The sequence below is a fragment of the Fusarium vanettenii genome (genome assembly GCF_000151355.1).
Source record: "Fusarium vanettenii 77-13-4 chromosome 5 genomic scaffold NECHAsca_5_chr5_3_0, whole genome shotgun sequence".
NCBI lineage: Eukaryota > Fungi > Ascomycota > Sordariomycetes > Hypocreales > Nectriaceae > Fusarium > Fusarium vanettenii.
The window spans coordinates 1,670,780-1,685,512 of record NW_003315878.1 but is presented as its reverse complement, the minus strand read 5'-3'; the positions used below and the strand labels follow the sequence as shown (position 1 = coordinate 1,685,512).

At 51.5% G+C, this 14,733-nt stretch overlaps 6 protein-coding genes across 6 annotated transcripts; 2 read left to right on the top strand and 4 right to left on the bottom strand.

Annotated features, from left to right (window-relative positions):
- Positions 1-2,674: 2,674 nt before the first annotated feature.
- NECHADRAFT_40968 (uncharacterized protein) lies at positions 2,675-4,725 on the top strand (the record flags this gene model as incomplete). The annotated part of the gene is made up of 5 exons (XM_003051265.1): positions 2,675-3,439; positions 3,492-3,724; positions 3,801-4,328; positions 4,392-4,517; positions 4,566-4,725. The coding sequence occupies 5 exons, from the start codon at positions 2,675-2,677 to the stop codon at positions 4,723-4,725; spliced, it is 1,812 nt and encodes a 603-aa protein (XP_003051311.1).
- Positions 4,726-5,132: 407 nt separating this feature from the next.
- On the bottom strand, positions 5,133-6,228 carry NECHADRAFT_93792 (uncharacterized protein; the record flags this gene model as incomplete). Its single annotated transcript, XM_003050881.1, has 3 exons — positions 5,133-5,210; positions 5,260-5,588; positions 5,646-6,228. 3 exons carry the CDS (start codon positions 6,226-6,228, stop codon positions 5,133-5,135), a joined length of 990 nt encoding a protein of 329 aa, XP_003050927.1.
- Positions 6,229-7,332: 1,104 nt separating this feature from the next.
- NECHADRAFT_41660 (uncharacterized protein) lies at positions 7,333-8,280 on the bottom strand (the record flags this gene model as incomplete). The annotated part of the gene is made up of 3 exons (XM_003050880.1): positions 7,333-7,718; positions 7,768-7,947; positions 8,016-8,280. The coding sequence occupies 3 exons, from the start codon at positions 8,278-8,280 to the stop codon at positions 7,333-7,335; spliced, it is 831 nt and encodes a 276-aa protein (XP_003050926.1).
- A 677-nt stretch (positions 8,281-8,957) lies between these two features.
- On the top strand, positions 8,958-9,875 carry NECHADRAFT_41525 (uncharacterized protein; the record flags this gene model as incomplete). Its single annotated transcript, XM_003051264.1, has 1 exon — positions 8,958-9,875. The coding sequence occupies one exon, from the start codon at positions 8,958-8,960 to the stop codon at positions 9,873-9,875; it is 918 nt and encodes a 305-aa protein (XP_003051310.1).
- A 93-nt stretch (positions 9,876-9,968) lies between these two features.
- Positions 9,969-11,702, bottom strand: NECHADRAFT_80660 (uncharacterized protein; the record flags this gene model as incomplete). The annotated part of the gene is made up of 4 exons (XM_003050879.1): positions 9,969-10,057; positions 10,108-10,793; positions 10,865-11,629; positions 11,668-11,702. 4 exons carry the CDS (start codon positions 11,700-11,702, stop codon positions 9,969-9,971), a joined length of 1,575 nt encoding a protein of 524 aa, XP_003050925.1.
- A 614-nt stretch (positions 11,703-12,316) lies between these two features.
- On the bottom strand, positions 12,317-14,517 carry NECHADRAFT_40978 (uncharacterized protein; the record flags this gene model as incomplete). Its single annotated transcript, XM_003050878.1, has 4 exons — positions 12,317-13,668; positions 13,752-13,956; positions 14,026-14,389; positions 14,468-14,517. The coding sequence occupies 4 exons, from the start codon at positions 14,515-14,517 to the stop codon at positions 12,317-12,319; spliced, it is 1,971 nt and encodes a 656-aa protein (XP_003050924.1).
- Between the last annotated feature and the right edge of the window lie 216 nt (positions 14,518-14,733).

Here is a 14,733-nt window from a genome sequence, read left to right as displayed (position 1 = left end):
ATGGGTCACAATACGGTCTTCTTCACTACCCAGGCAAGCCTGAGCAAGTAATGAAAAGCGTGAGCTCAACAAGTGTTCGCGTCGCCTGGAGGCAGTGTAATACCAGGGACACTGTGGGCGGAATTATGTGCAAGCACAGAGGAAACTGCCCGAGGTTCAAAAATAGGAATAATCACGATTGGTCTCCTTAGAGACCTTTCAGAGATTAAACTGAAAAGAACAGATACTACACTTGATCTAAGCCAAAAGGCAAAGAGAGCTAAGGAGAAAGGAAAAAGAAGTAAAACGACGGGAGGGAGGGCGATGTTTTATAGAGGATTTTTAGGGCGGTGAGGGGGGCTGCTGATTGTGTGGTGGCAGAATTTGGGCCAATGAGGGGAGAGGGAATTGGGAGGCTGGTGTGCTGCCTGCTGGGAGATTTGGGGTCCACTTGGCGGGCAGGCTGCGGGCCTTACGGTGAGGGAAGGCGGGACTTCACAGAAGGAAACCTGAGGCTGCAGCTGGAGATGCATGGGCAAGGACTGTGAATGCTTCGTTGCTGGTAGTATCCAACATGCAGTCAAGTAGCAGTAAATGATGGCTTGATATCATCTGTGCCTCAAGTTCTTTCGAGTTTCTTGGAATTACAGCTCTCGGCCATCAGTGTGTGGGTAGGCATCTAGAGCCCTCTGCTTCACCGCGACTGCTTCCCGTCAAACATGCTCCTTCAACAACACCAACGCAAGCAAGATTACCCTGCATCAAGCGGCAGACTCTCAGAATTGACAAACTTCCCACTCGAATTTCGGTTGCAATAGCCTATCTCCGGGCAATACCAATCACAATTTGCGCCCTGATACCAAGCGCAAAAGCTACAGACTCCATCAAGACTTGGCCCACAGCAACATTCATCGTTCAGCCTGATCCAGTGCGCCTCTCCGTGTCCCTAAAGAGATATCCTAAGAAAAGGTGATACTTTAGATCCCTTTTTTTCTTTTTTTTTTCTTCGTATTGCTGTTGTTTTCCTATGGCTATGTACTCTCGGAATAGGACATTTTAATATCTGCTCTGTCTGGGATCTCATTTCCTCTCTCCCTGAGACTTCGTATCCACCATCATGTCGCTTCTTCATGTGGAGGTACTCGGATCAAGAGACCTCTCCAATCGCATGGCCTTTGGACTTGTGCTAACAGAGACCACAGTGGGACGTGGTACAGCGGTGTGCAACTCTCCACAATGTCTTCGGTACCCACGATGTCGCGGCCAAGGCGGAGGGATAAGCTCTGACTGACGAGCCTTGTGACTGGTGACGGCTTCCGTGATGGATCCAAGCTCCAGCGCACAGAGTCAGGGCCTCCAGTTCCTGTGTGCTTGTGACCTTTTGACTGACAGCATGAAGACCTCGTCCATTTCCCACCTGTCTCAAGGGGTGCTGATCCATGACAACTGCTGTCGGAGAGCGACGTCAATCCCCTCGCGGATACCGGATCGAGCGAAATATACGCGATGCACCTTTTGAGTGAGGCCTTATTACTTGGCGAACAGGATACATACTGCTCAGTACGAAGCCATTGGATCCCGCTGAAGAGCGGCCCGTCATCCGATGCTCCTAAGACACTGCTGGTTGTGAGAGATCTACTAGCGAGCATTCCGTGCGTCGGCGAAAGCGTCATTGGCTCTGTTTCTCACTTAGCGACTCAGTTATGACAAGAGTGTGCCACTATTCCCGCAACTACACGGCTGGCAACATTCCCAATACGGGCCAAGCAACCAAGATCTTGATGGACCAACAGCCGAAACATTGGGCTCAGGTACACCACATGACAAGTCATAGCGTGCCACCCAGTTACAACAACACCATGAACTTCAACATAACTGGACACAGTCGAAGCTCGGATATGCTGGCCTCTTCAGCTGAGGCCATAGCTTGCGCAAATATTGAGGGTGGGCTGCAGGGTGGAATTGGACAGGGCCAACAGGTCGGCCTGGAACAACCAGAGGAGACTGTATTTGCTTTTGCAAGAACCTCTTGATGACGTTCGCGAAGGAGTGATCACGTTCCTGGCCTGATTACAGGGCTGAACTGACTCTACACTCAAACGAGATGGCGAAACTCAACTGTTGCGGTACGACGATACGAGAGCCCAGTTCGGTGCTTGTGTAACGGGGAAATCACATTCCATGCTATACCCGGATGTCGCGCACCAACGTGTGGTTTCTACCCGTTCTTCTAGAAAAGCATCCCCGTGGACAAGGAATCCCCCATCTGACAGCCACAATCCAGACGTTCCCAAATCAGGCAACCACTGTTCGCAATGAAGAAGGTCGTGGCACCAATGGAGGAATCCCTTACACATGGCTGAGGTGAAATTACGCTTCGGCCCAGGCTGTCGGGACCGTTGGATTGCTGTTGGTGGTGCGTGCCACGAACAATATCAAGACATGGCTTAGTATTGTTCTCTACAGCCACCTGCCGGATTGGGCAGAAGAGCAGCCACAACTACAATACGGCTTGCGATTGGAGCAAGGGTATTATATCGAAAAAAGAGATATCCGATATCATGTTGTTGCTGAGTTGAGGATATAAAGACTGTCGATGTGCAGGAGTGGTGTTGAGCACAAGACAAGCTCGCAAGATCATCTTGACGAGCAACATCAACCTTTACACCATCTTTGACACTACAACTTTCAAGCCATGATGGCTATCAGCCTTCTCAAAACTTGGGGGTTTCTCCTCCTCACTGCGACAGCTGTTGCAAGACCTGTCGTGGTTGAATCACTGGACGAGACTCCTGAGGGTTGGGAGGAATCCAGCTCTCCTGCCCCCGACAAGCCTATTGAATTCTCCATCGGCCTCGAGTCCGAGGATCACTTCCTTCTCGAGCGCACTCTCAGCGAAATCTCGGACCCTTCTCATGCCAACTATGGCAAGCACCTCTCTCGCGATGCCGCCAAAGCCCTGCTCCATCCTTCTCGCGCTGCTACGGACTCCGTTAAGCGCTGGCTCTCCGATGCCGGAGTGCCAGAGCACCATGTCCGTGACGAAGGCCAGTGGCTTCATATTCGCACCACGGTTGGCCAGGCCGATAGTCTTCTCAGCACCCGCTTTGGTATCTTTGCTCGCGACGATGAGCAAGTTGTCAGAACGAGAGAATACTCAGTCCCCATCGAGGTCCGCGATCACATCACCACCATTCAGCCTACGACCTTCTTCCCCACCGAGAAAAAGGCACGCGCCGTTGAGGACTTGACTGCCTTGGAGAAGAGGGAGGAAGCCGTCGAGGCGAGGGCCTACGGCAACAACAACGACGGCAACCATGGTGGTAATGGACCAATTGACCTGCAACAGTGCAAGGCACAGCTCACCCCAGCATGCCTGCGGAAGATCTACAAGATGCCGTTGCGCAGCTATCCCAGTGCGCACCGAAAGTCGGAGTACGGCATCGTTGGCTTCCTTGAAGTAAGTTACCTTGTACCTTTGAGACGCGTTTACCCTGACATAATTTGTGTAGCAAAATGCCCAGTTTTCCGACCTTGAAGAGTTTCTCAAACGGTTTGCGCCCGACTTGAAGGGAGCCAACTTCTCCGTCTCTCTTGTCAATGGAGGACTGAACCAGCAATCCTTCAACGTTGCTCAAATCGAAGCCAACATGGATATTCAGTACGCCGTTGCACTCGCGGACAAGGTTCCTGTTCGTTTCATCTCTGTTGGGGGTATGAACCCAAACCTCGTCCCCGATCTCGAGTAAGTGCAGTTGGATGTAAAACTATTGCTGGGGCTAACATCAAAATAGCTTTCAGGCGATCAATGCGACCAACAGACAGTACCCCGAACCCTGGCTCGAACTTCTGCAATACCTCCTCAACCTCCCTAACTCGAACCTCCCCAAAGTCATCTCTCTCTCATATGGATCGAATGAGCAGCACATCTCAAAGTCCTATGCTCGCCAGGTCTGCAACATGTTTGGCCAACTTGGCACTCGCGGCGTATCAGTGATTGCAGCCGCTGGCAACACGGGCCCAGGCTTCTCTTGCAAGCCCAACGACGGCAAGAATAAGAAAAAGTTCCTCCCTACATTCCCAGGCGCATGCCCCTACGTGACCTCTGTGGGTGGCACAGAGGGAAATAGCCCTGAAATCGCCTGGAACCGATCCAGCGGTGGCTTTTCGGAAGTTTTCTCGCGTCCTTGGTGGCAAGAACAGACTGTGAAAGAATACCTCAGGAAGCATGGCAACGAGTGGAAGGGATACTACAACGCCAATGGTAGAGCTTACCCAGATGTGGCGGCTCTTGCATGGAACCATCAGATCATGCTCCGCGGCAACCAGACTTTTGGTGGCGGAACAAGGTATGTTTACTTGCCTGTGGTTCTGTACGAACCTGGCGACATGGGTGCTGACATAGGATACAGCGTCGCAGCTCCGACATTTGGCGCCATGATTGCTCTCATCAACAATGAGAGATTCAAGAAGGGTAAGCCCCCAATGGGTTTCCTGAACCCCTGGCTCTACAAGACTGGCAAAGCAGGCTTCACCGAGTAGGTGCCCTTCCCATTATGTCTTGATAAACCCCTAACAGTGTTTAGCATCACCCAAGGCAAGTCTGTAGGGTGCACGGGTGAGAGCTACCTCGGACTTCCTTCGCCCGTAATCCCCAGTGCTGGTTGGAAAGCGGTCAAGGGATGGGATCCCATCACTGGCTGGGGCACTCCTCTGTTTGATCGACTGCAGAGACTGGCTACCTAGGAGGGGTCTGTCCTCTTTCGAGGCGATGGATCGATCCGGAAGGGTTACATCATCGAGGATGAGCCCGGCGGTGGTGACTAAGCCTCTGGGGGATGTTATGGCTCTTGAATGACCTTTGGGGCTTGTCGAACAAGTATAGACCATCAATCTTGGATACCTTGAGGTGGTGGTTTCGGCCCTTGAGCTGGTGAAGGGGTGATTCAATAGACTGGGATGGAATGGTGGGTAGGCGAGCGAATACAGCAAGCAAGTTGTTGTGACAGAACCTGATGTGACCCCTTGAACTGTGTACCCATTTCGTGAAATTAACACTATCTAGTCCTTTCTAAAGAGAAGATGAGCGGCAACTGAGGTCTTTGACAGCCACGCCCGTATCTCGCTTCCCAAGGAGAACTTCTTCCCATTTCTCAAGCACCAAAGACCTTGTTCCAATCCTGCTTCTTGAAATAGTCCTCAGAGGTCTCAAGGGATGGGGGAAACTTCAACTAAATCTGATATAAGCAGCCATCCGCAACACTTGGTGGGTAAACCTACGTCTCGGGGATGAGTCAGACTAGGATCATCTCTGCCCTCGTAACCAAACTCATTAAAGTAAGCAAAGTTATCCTCAAGCTCAGCCTTCAAGTCTTCAGGAATGCCAGGAGGGAAATGGCCCTTGGGGAGGGTGACGACTTCTGTCTTGAGACCCGTGACCCTCGTAAGCGCATCAGCAGCCTCGCGGGGAGAGATCCATTCTCTGTAGCCGATGAGGTTGACGCCTGCGGGTTGCTGCAGGAGAGCCTTGACAAAGGGGCCGGAGTCTTCTTCGGCAGCGATGAAAGGGAGCTTGACGTCTTGTTCGATGTGTCCGATGAACTGGACAACTCCGTCGGCATTCTAAGCATGTTAATAATGCTTGTGGGCCGTAGGGGGTGGATTACTTGCCTTGATAGGTTGGGTAAGGGGGTTCTGGACAAAGTTGCTTAGGAAGAGACCTGCCTGATAGACACTGGTCTTGGCCCAAAGCTCGGGGTAGGTCTTCTCCGCATACACAACAGCCCTGGCCTTGGAGTCAAAGTGGTATACGTGCGTGTACTTTCCCTGGGACCACCTTGTCGCATCCGAGAGAGAAGAGATGATGAGCCGCTCAAGAGTCGAGACCTTGGCAGCCTCATCGATGACGTTCTTGAGCTGCTGCGTCTCATGTTCACCAGCCCACTCATTAAGAGCCTGCCCCGGCTTGGCCTTTTCCTTGTTGGCAGGGTCTCCGTACAGACCCCAAAAGTCGCTGACGGCAAAGATGGTGTTGGCGTCCTTAAATGCAGCCGTGAGAGTAGACGGCTTGTCAATATCTGCCTCGACGACTTCAGCACCGCGAGATGCGAGGGCTTGAGCTTTGGCGCTTGAGGCATTTCGGGTCAGGGCGCGGACTTTCCAGTCAGGGTCTTGGAGGAACGTGGTTGCAACGGAGCCGCCTTGGTTGCCAGTGGCTCCGAGGATGACGATGAGCTTTTGAGAGGACATTTTGAAGGTTGTGATGTATTGAGATTGTTGTGAGGATGTTGGATGGACTGAGTAGTAGATGAGTTGTATACAATTTCTTGAGGCCGTGGCCCTCTTATATGTCTCTTGTCTAGTTGATGACTATCCCATGAGGTGTAATAAGCCTCCGGGTCGCAACAGGGGATACAAGTACATTACAGTCATTTGTATTAGGTGTTAATGATCGCACATGAAGCTACATCGGTAGATAACGTACTCAGCACATATAAGTATAACAGATCATGGCATCATTCCACCATCGTTAGGCTCATCCTGTTAGCGCTCCAACACAGCACCGGGGCTAGGTACCGAGCGGAGGCTTATGACAACTTGGATCTTTACCACGATACAACCCATAGTTACCATCGCGATTACACACTCAATCCACAAGTTCAAACACAGAATTACCACATTCGTCAAGCCCACATCGGGTTCGCATGTCACCATTCCCGCTCCCCCCCCGCTCGCTAGAACGCCACGTCCGCTCCTTGTCCGCTCGCTCCGCAAAGTCCGGCGGGGCGTGATTGGGCCGGAGGGTTTGCCGCAGGGACAATAAGCTACCGAGTGGCTGACGGGATCGGGGCAATACAACGGGTTTAGTGGGTTTAAGAGCCAGGGCTGCATGAGCCGGGGTGGAGGAACTGTTGAACCCGTGGCGTTGTGAGGGGATGAGATGCAAGATATAACGTTATTTTGGAGGGATGGTTGGAAATCTAGGGAGTTGGTGATGGGCACGAAATAGGGACTTGTCCCCGGGAAAAGATGAGGTAGACGTGCCACGATGCTCGCGGCTTGTGTAGAGCAAGGATGTGCTGGAAGACCAGATGTTAAGCAAGACTCATCCAACATGAGGTCGTTGTCAAACACTTATTAAAGAATCTACTCATAATCTCCAAGACATTTACTTACATGCAATTGATTGCCATGGTATCGACAAGGGAGATGCTGATGGAGACCTTCAGGTGACATGGTCCTCGCGCTTGCCACTGCCATGGAACTCAATGACTCTTTGCAAACTATGTGGTCCCTTTTTGTTGTTCATCATCATAGCATCTCTATAAGAGGTCATCGACCGCTAGCCTGTTTTTATGTGTCAAAATCGGTGCTGCAGCTAACATCCTTCCAATCCTCCAGGATCTTCAACGTCTCGTCGCACTTATTCTTCACAACCTCATATCCGTCCGCTCCAAGAGCAATCCTGAGCGGCATCTCCCTTCCCTCGGCAACTCCCTCACCCCGCACAAGGTCAAGTACAATCGCGACACCCTTCTCGGGGTCTCCAGCCTGATGCCCGCTCCTGTTGGCCAAGTACTCATCGAAATCCTTGGACCGCTGGGCATAGTCTGGAATCTTGGACGGTTCATTCTTGAGATTCGTGCTGGACAGGAGTTCGGTCCTGAACTGGCCCGGCTCGACTATCAGAGTCCGGATGCCAAAGTGCGTCGTCTCCCTCCACAAGCTCTCAGCCATGCCTAATGCGTGTCAGAAATAAGCCTTTGCTTAGAGCGTTAGGTATCTTACCTTCGAGCGCAAACTTGGTGCCCGAGTACCCGGCGTTGAACTCGTAGCCGTGGAATCCAGAGAGGGAGCTGATGAAGACGTTGGTGCCGGCGCGACGCTCTCTGAAATGGGGGAGCAGAGCCTTGGTGACTTTCAGAACGCCAAAGACGTTTGTCTCGAAAGCCTGACGGAATTGTTTGTCTCTGCGAAGTGTTAGCGGAAGCCTTTTGCGTGTAAGGATGTGACTTGCGAGAGATCTTCCCATGCACCCCCTAGGATGAAGCCAGCGTTGTTGACAAGGACGTCAATGCGACCGTGGATGCTCATGGCCTTTTGAATGGTGTCGCCGATGTCATCTTGATCGTCGGTGACGTCCAGCTTCATGACAGAAGCGCCAGCTTTGCTGAGGTCGTCAAGTGTCTCGACCCTACGAGCTGTGGCAATGACATGATCCCCACGACTCAGGATTTGCTGAGCAAAGATTCGACCAAATCCGGAGGAGCAGCCAGTGACAAGCCAGACAAGAGGTGCCATTTTGAAGATGTTTCTCAGTTGGACAAGAGATGAGATGCCAGGGATTGATACGGGGGTTCGGTTTCATGGATGGCCGCTTTGGCCGTTATTTATACCATCCTTGATCTCCCAACGGCACCTCGGCAGTTCAGCATGTGAGTCAATTAGTCTCTTGACCCATCAATGAATGATTAAGAGAAAACACTGATCGCTCATCAACCGCCCTGAACACCAAGAATGCCCCCTCTTCAATCGAGCGGACCCGAGCGGCCTCGTCCGCTCATGTCCGCTCGATGCCGCTCCTGCAAATCACGGCCGATCCGCTCGCCTTAACGACACGTTGCACTCTTGATAAAGTCACTAGCTCCATAAATTGACGCGGCGTGAGAGAGTTTTGGGTAGCAAGGGTTGAAAACGCCCAAGAATTGATGCACTTGTCCACAGCGGCAGCGGCAGCGGCAGTTGAAGCGGAGGCGGATGAGAGCGGGTGCGGCACGATAGCTCCAACTCGGCGTACGGGTTGGAAGCATATGACGTAGGAATACCGCCGAGAAACCTGGGTCTATAATAGCCGGCGTGACTCAATGTTAATGAGTGAAAGCACTCTTGGATCGTCCAGTGCCCCATCGACACGAAGAGCCCAACACTACCAATCACCAACGGAGTCACTCAAACACTCGACACCCACGTCCCAAAATATGGCGTTCAATACCACAAGAAACAAAACTTGGCTCATTACCGGGGCTTCATCTGGCCTCGGTCTTGAGATGGCCCTCTCCGCCCTCCGCGCCGGCCACAGGGTCATCGGCACAGGCCGCAACACCCATAAAGCCGCCCTCGACAACCCAGAGTTTGAGCAACTCGGCGGCGAATGGCTACAGCTAGATGTATCTAGTCCGTATGCTGAGGGAGTTGTTAAGCAACTCGTTGTCCGCGAGGAACGACTCAACCAGCAGGAGCTGACACACTGGGTGGTCGTCAACAATGCTGGGAACACACTGCTCGGGACTGTTGAAGACATGAGCGATGACCAGATCTCGCAATATTTGCAGACCAACTTATTCGGCCTCATTCGAATCTGGAGAGCCTTGATACCCGCCATGCGTCGCCATCGGACTGGCACACTGATCTCCATCTCTTCTATTTGGGGCTTCGTCAGCAAGCCTGAGCACATGATGTACAGTGCCGCCAAAGCGACTGCAGAGTCTCTGACAGAGTCCTATGCTCAGTTGCTTGCACCATTTGGCATTAGGACGATGATCATTGAGCCTGGAGGTTTTCGGACAAAATTCCCTGGCAACCACCTCAAGCCAGACGGTGGAATCACAGAAGATTACAGGGACAAGATGGAAGAATGGAATGGCATCATCGATGCAGCAGCAAAGGATCCGACTATAGTGAATGGAGACCCAAAGCTGTTTGGCTTGAGGGTTGTTGACGCTGTGGAAAGACGAGGACTGTTTGAGGGAATATGGAGTGAGAATGGCACAGACAAGGCCCTGCGAGTCCAACTGGGATCTGACTGCTACGGGCTGTATGGCGAAAGATTGGAGCAGTTGCAACAAGGGTATGCTAGGATGGCACGTATCGCAAGCTTAACCAACGTGGGAAGCTGAAGATAGATTCGATGGAGCGGATGATAGGTTGGCCTAATGACCATGCGCTTAAACATCCATCGCAATGTATTGAGATTCGAAATGAAAACATGTTTAGAACGTTGATGTGGAGCTAGAAACGTCTGCATCTTGGTCGGCGAGTTTGAGGACTTGCTCTTGCTCGAGCAACGAGATGTACTCTCCTGGATGGCATTAGCAATGATGTCCTAATAGTTGACCAGTTTATACTTACTTGCAAGTCCCCAATGCTCCGACATACTACGAAGCCCATTGAGAATGTCCTCCAGCGCATCATACATGATTTGCTCGTGATTCTCTTTGATGAACCACGCGCACTCAGTCGCTGCATGATAGAGAAACCGGGCGACAAACGGACACCCTCCCGTATCTCGCGCTACTAGACGGGCTGTAGAAGACGATATCGCTCTAATACCTTCCAAGCCGACCTTTTGCAGCTCCGTCTCTAGAGCGATATGTCCGTTTGTGGAGAGTCCCAAAGGTTCGTTGCAGGCGTACTGGTTGTACAATACGAGCCTTGCAGAGCAGCACAAGGCGAGTGCTGGGAACGCGGAAGACTCTGGAGCCTGCGATGACGTTCTGTCGCTATCTGTGCCCTTGATAGACAGATGAAGGGCTGATAGAGCCTGATGAAGGTGCTGTGCTTCTGGTAGGAGCTCTGTAATGTCTTGCGATGATGCCCTCGCTTTCGCGTGGCGCATGACCTTGCTGAGCATATGAGCAGCCTGACAGGTCTTCGCATATGAACCAACTGTTGTAACCGAGCTAAAAGACTGTGTGTATAGCGGCTCGCTGGGTACCACCGTCCCGTTGTCCCAGTCGATGTCGTTGACAGGGAGTAGCTCACTCTGACACGGCTCTGGCGTCGCAGGTGGTAAAGAGCTATCGATGTTGACAAACCTGTCAAGAGTTAGAAAGCCATAACGTGCTGATACCACTCCTGTGAGGGCCTAGAATTCATATGGTCTTACCTGTCTAGGATAAAGATTGCCCACCACGTCCTGCGTTGCTCTTCTCTAAGGGTCCATGTTTCGGCAGGCTTAAATAGTTGCTGAGCATCTTTTCTATCATGGAAGCCCATCAGCATGCCGAGTCTGGCTGCGCGACTGAGAGTAAGGAATGCAGCAGGGTATATGGCGTGAGAGAGCTCATAGACAGCCAGAAGTACCAAAGACTGCAGTAGGCGTAAAGAGACAAAGCCTCCTGCCTCAGCCGCCGAGCATAAAGATCTTGCCACTGCATATAAAGGAAGCTCTTTTGGTTGATGCTCGGTGTCCATTATGCAGAGTTTGATGCAGAGGACGAGTAGCATGAGGCAAGAGTCGTCAGGAGACTGGGCGTTGAGTTCGAAGACCAGTCGCTTTCTGCTAATCATAGGCAGCCACGTGTGAATAGTCGAAAAGTAGGCTGAAACACTCTCCATGGGGTCATGACCAAGGTATTCCAAGCATGTATGTGGCAGAGAGGACTGTGTGCTTTGAGCTAGAGCATTCTCTCGAAGGGGCGCAAAGAGGTCATTGTCCAGGAAGAAAGGAAGAGGGAAGCTGCTTGTAGGGCCTTGAATAGATGAGAAGACTTCGAGAGTTGGGGATCTGGAAGCTTCGGGAGGGGAGATGCTGTTCACGTTGAGCAGTTGCTCGAGATGGCGGAGTCTATCATCCACGGCTGTGTGGGTGATGGTGTTTGTGATGGCTCCTTCGGGGTATTCGCACAACTTGTGAAGACGGATGCACTGACTGCGTTAGCAATGATAAAGCACAACGTTATTGCTTACACACCAAAGAACACGAAGGCAAGTCTTTTGTGCATCTTCTCTTTAGGCGCCTGTGTAACGTTTGATGTCAGTGCTGATCTCCCCACACTCACGCCAGGACTAATACCGACAGGCACGACACGCCTGATGGGCCGTTTCAAGGGGCATCGGGCGCGGTGCTGAGGACTTGATACGAGGATTGGGCAAAGCGACTTTTGTGAGATAGCTTTATTGTTTGTAGTTGTTAAGAAGAAGCGGGGAGATCCTGAAAGTGCACAACTAGGTACCTAAATGATGACCAAGACGGTGAGACATTCTAACCGCAATATGCATCAATCCGTATATTAACCAACTACAGCAACAAAGTTAAATAGACGATGGGAATTCTTGGTGTTTAGTTCTATGGATCTTGATATTGAAGCTCTTCCATTCGATGAGGACTTTGCACAAGTGCCTCCCATAGTTCCTAATGACATGGTGTTAGTTGAGTGATGGGACATGCAGGAGAAACTATGCGCATACCCAATTGTCAATGTCTGGACAGTTTAGCATGGCCCCAATCTCGGGCATATTTGCATCAAAGGAGTTTGCCTGTACGCCTGTGTTTGCTTGCTGTTGTAAAAGAGCTTCACCCACGTGTTAGTCGCTTCTCTCTCAAACAACCGATCTACTAACCACTGTTTGAAATTTGAGCCTGAAGTGCATCGGTTATGTCCAGGGCCGTTGGAAGCTGCGGGTTCTCCTGAACGCTTGGATTCGTCGAGACTTTGTCTAACATGACTGAGAGCATGTCAAAAGCCTGCCGTGCCTCATTAGAACCCACCTTGAAAGCTTCCCAGAAGCGGCGAGAGCTTTCTAGAGCCTCAACCATAGCTTCCCGACTAAACATTAAGAAACCCTGTTGATCATCTGGTGCTGGAGGGTTGGATTGCTCGTTGGATCGTGAACTGAGCTCGAGGCAGATGATCATCGACGCCAAAGAAAAATCGTGTTGTTCCAAGGAAGAGACAAACCATCTATCCCGGTACAACCGCCCTCCGACTTGAATCTCTTTGGAGATGTTGGCTTGATGCGTTAGGAGTGCCATGGCTGCCTCGACGCAGGAAGTCCTCGAGTAATTGAAGGCAGGATCTTGGTAGGCCTTGGCCATGTGATGGCGGTGGAGCATGCACCGCGACTTTTGGAATAGGAGCTCCATGTTGTAGCGCCGGATCAGAATGTAAGGGGCTTCAGTGATGGAGTCTTCCGGGTTGGCCATGTGAAACTTGGGAGGCATGGCTCGCTGCGCACTGTGGAGCCGCTGGTCCAGTGCCATGATCTCGTCGTATGCTTCTGTCCTCCCCAGAGAGACCTGGTTGAATATCGTCCGGAAGACGGAGGATAGCTTTAGTTTTGTGATGGTGTACAAGACGGGGGTCATTTGTGTCTCGGGTCGCGGGGGAGGAAGCTGAGCTGAATGAGGACCAAAGTCGTCATCGAGAAGGTTGCTTGGAGGTCGTGTATCGCATTGATGTTCCTGTATTAAACAAGGTAGCCCGAGCTGGCACGAGGTCAAGATATCAAGTTGTAAAACGAGCGCCCATGTCCGACGTCGCATCTCGCCTTGGAAGGGCGTGATACGAGGGTGCTTGTCAGGATCACGGTGATATCCCATCCGCATCGCCAGACGGATAGCAACACCACCTAGGATCCACACGCCCAGATGGGCATCTCGACGTCGTATGAATTCACCCTGGATGTTGAACAAAAGAGCCTCCAACGAGTAGATGCCAGGGGCAGTCGAGTATTTGGACAGCAAGAGACACTCGGTGGAACGGCGATGGAACAGCTCCATGAGGTCTTTGGGGTTGCCCAAATCTCCCGGCAGGTCGTCTTGAACCCGCATGTATAGAAACACCCCCATCTCCATGACGCCAAAGAGTATGGCAACCCACTGAAGAGAAGCGCCTTTTGGGTCGAGCCAGAACTGCTTATACTGGATATCATTAGTACCAAGTGTTTGTGGTTTAGGAGGATTTATACCTCTTGCTCGAAAGTCGGCGCGTGAAAGACAACTTGACCAAAGTTAGTTCATGGCCAGTATGTACTCCTCCCTGTTCACTCACTGGTTGATGGTTCTGTGGAGTTGAAGTAGCGAGAGACAAGTCTGTCGACTACATCCTTTGGTGGAATGTCGGCCATGATAGTTTCAATATCTGATATTTGCCCTACGCCTTCAAGAAGCATGGGTCCGTCGCTTTGGCTCGGGTCTTGGTCGTCCACTTGCGCAGCGGCGTCGCCTCGATCAAGGTGCTCTCTGATTTTCTCAACCTATCGAGTGTAAGTAAATGCCCTCTGTTAACAAAGTAATAAGGCCAAAAAAAGTAGTAAATCTATCACCTCAGTGCATATTGCTGTCCAGTGACTGCCTGAGACGTATATCATCTCAGTGTTGCTCGACACCATCCGACCAGGCTTGACCTCGAGCTCCCTATTAGGAGGAGAACCCAAGGCCAGGTGTTGAGGAGAGGTTCCACTAGGGATTATATTCTCCGAACTAGCAACGTCACCAGAACTCTGAGAGGTCGCAACCTGACGATCACCGGGCATCTGAGAGACGATGTTACCGAGAAGCTGCTCGAGCTGGCGTACGCGCGCATCCAACTGTTGATTCACTTGAACCGTATCGCGCCTTTGGGCGACGGGGGCCCTCCCTCTAGGCCATGCTTGGTATACGCAGCTGACATTTCTGGTGACGCAGTTGCTACATGGTTCTTCTCGATCACATTTCAGCCTAGGATCTGATTAGGAAGCTCGAGACGTTGATGGAAGGAAGGCCTACTTTCTCTGTCGACAAGATGAACAGGATAGAATGCCTCGGGCTGGCTGCATGTTTCTTGATGTTGTTATTTTCTGTCCGAGGGTGCAATACTGCAAACAACACCACTGTGGAAGAACGTCAGTGTCAGTCTGACTCGCCATGATATTAACGCGTACTCCATAGCGACGCTGACGGTCACGTGATGAATGTTCAATGATGAATTGCTTGCCAAGAAATTGACAACTCAGTCAGTGAGGAAAGAACATCTATCGTTTGTAGCAAAAGCG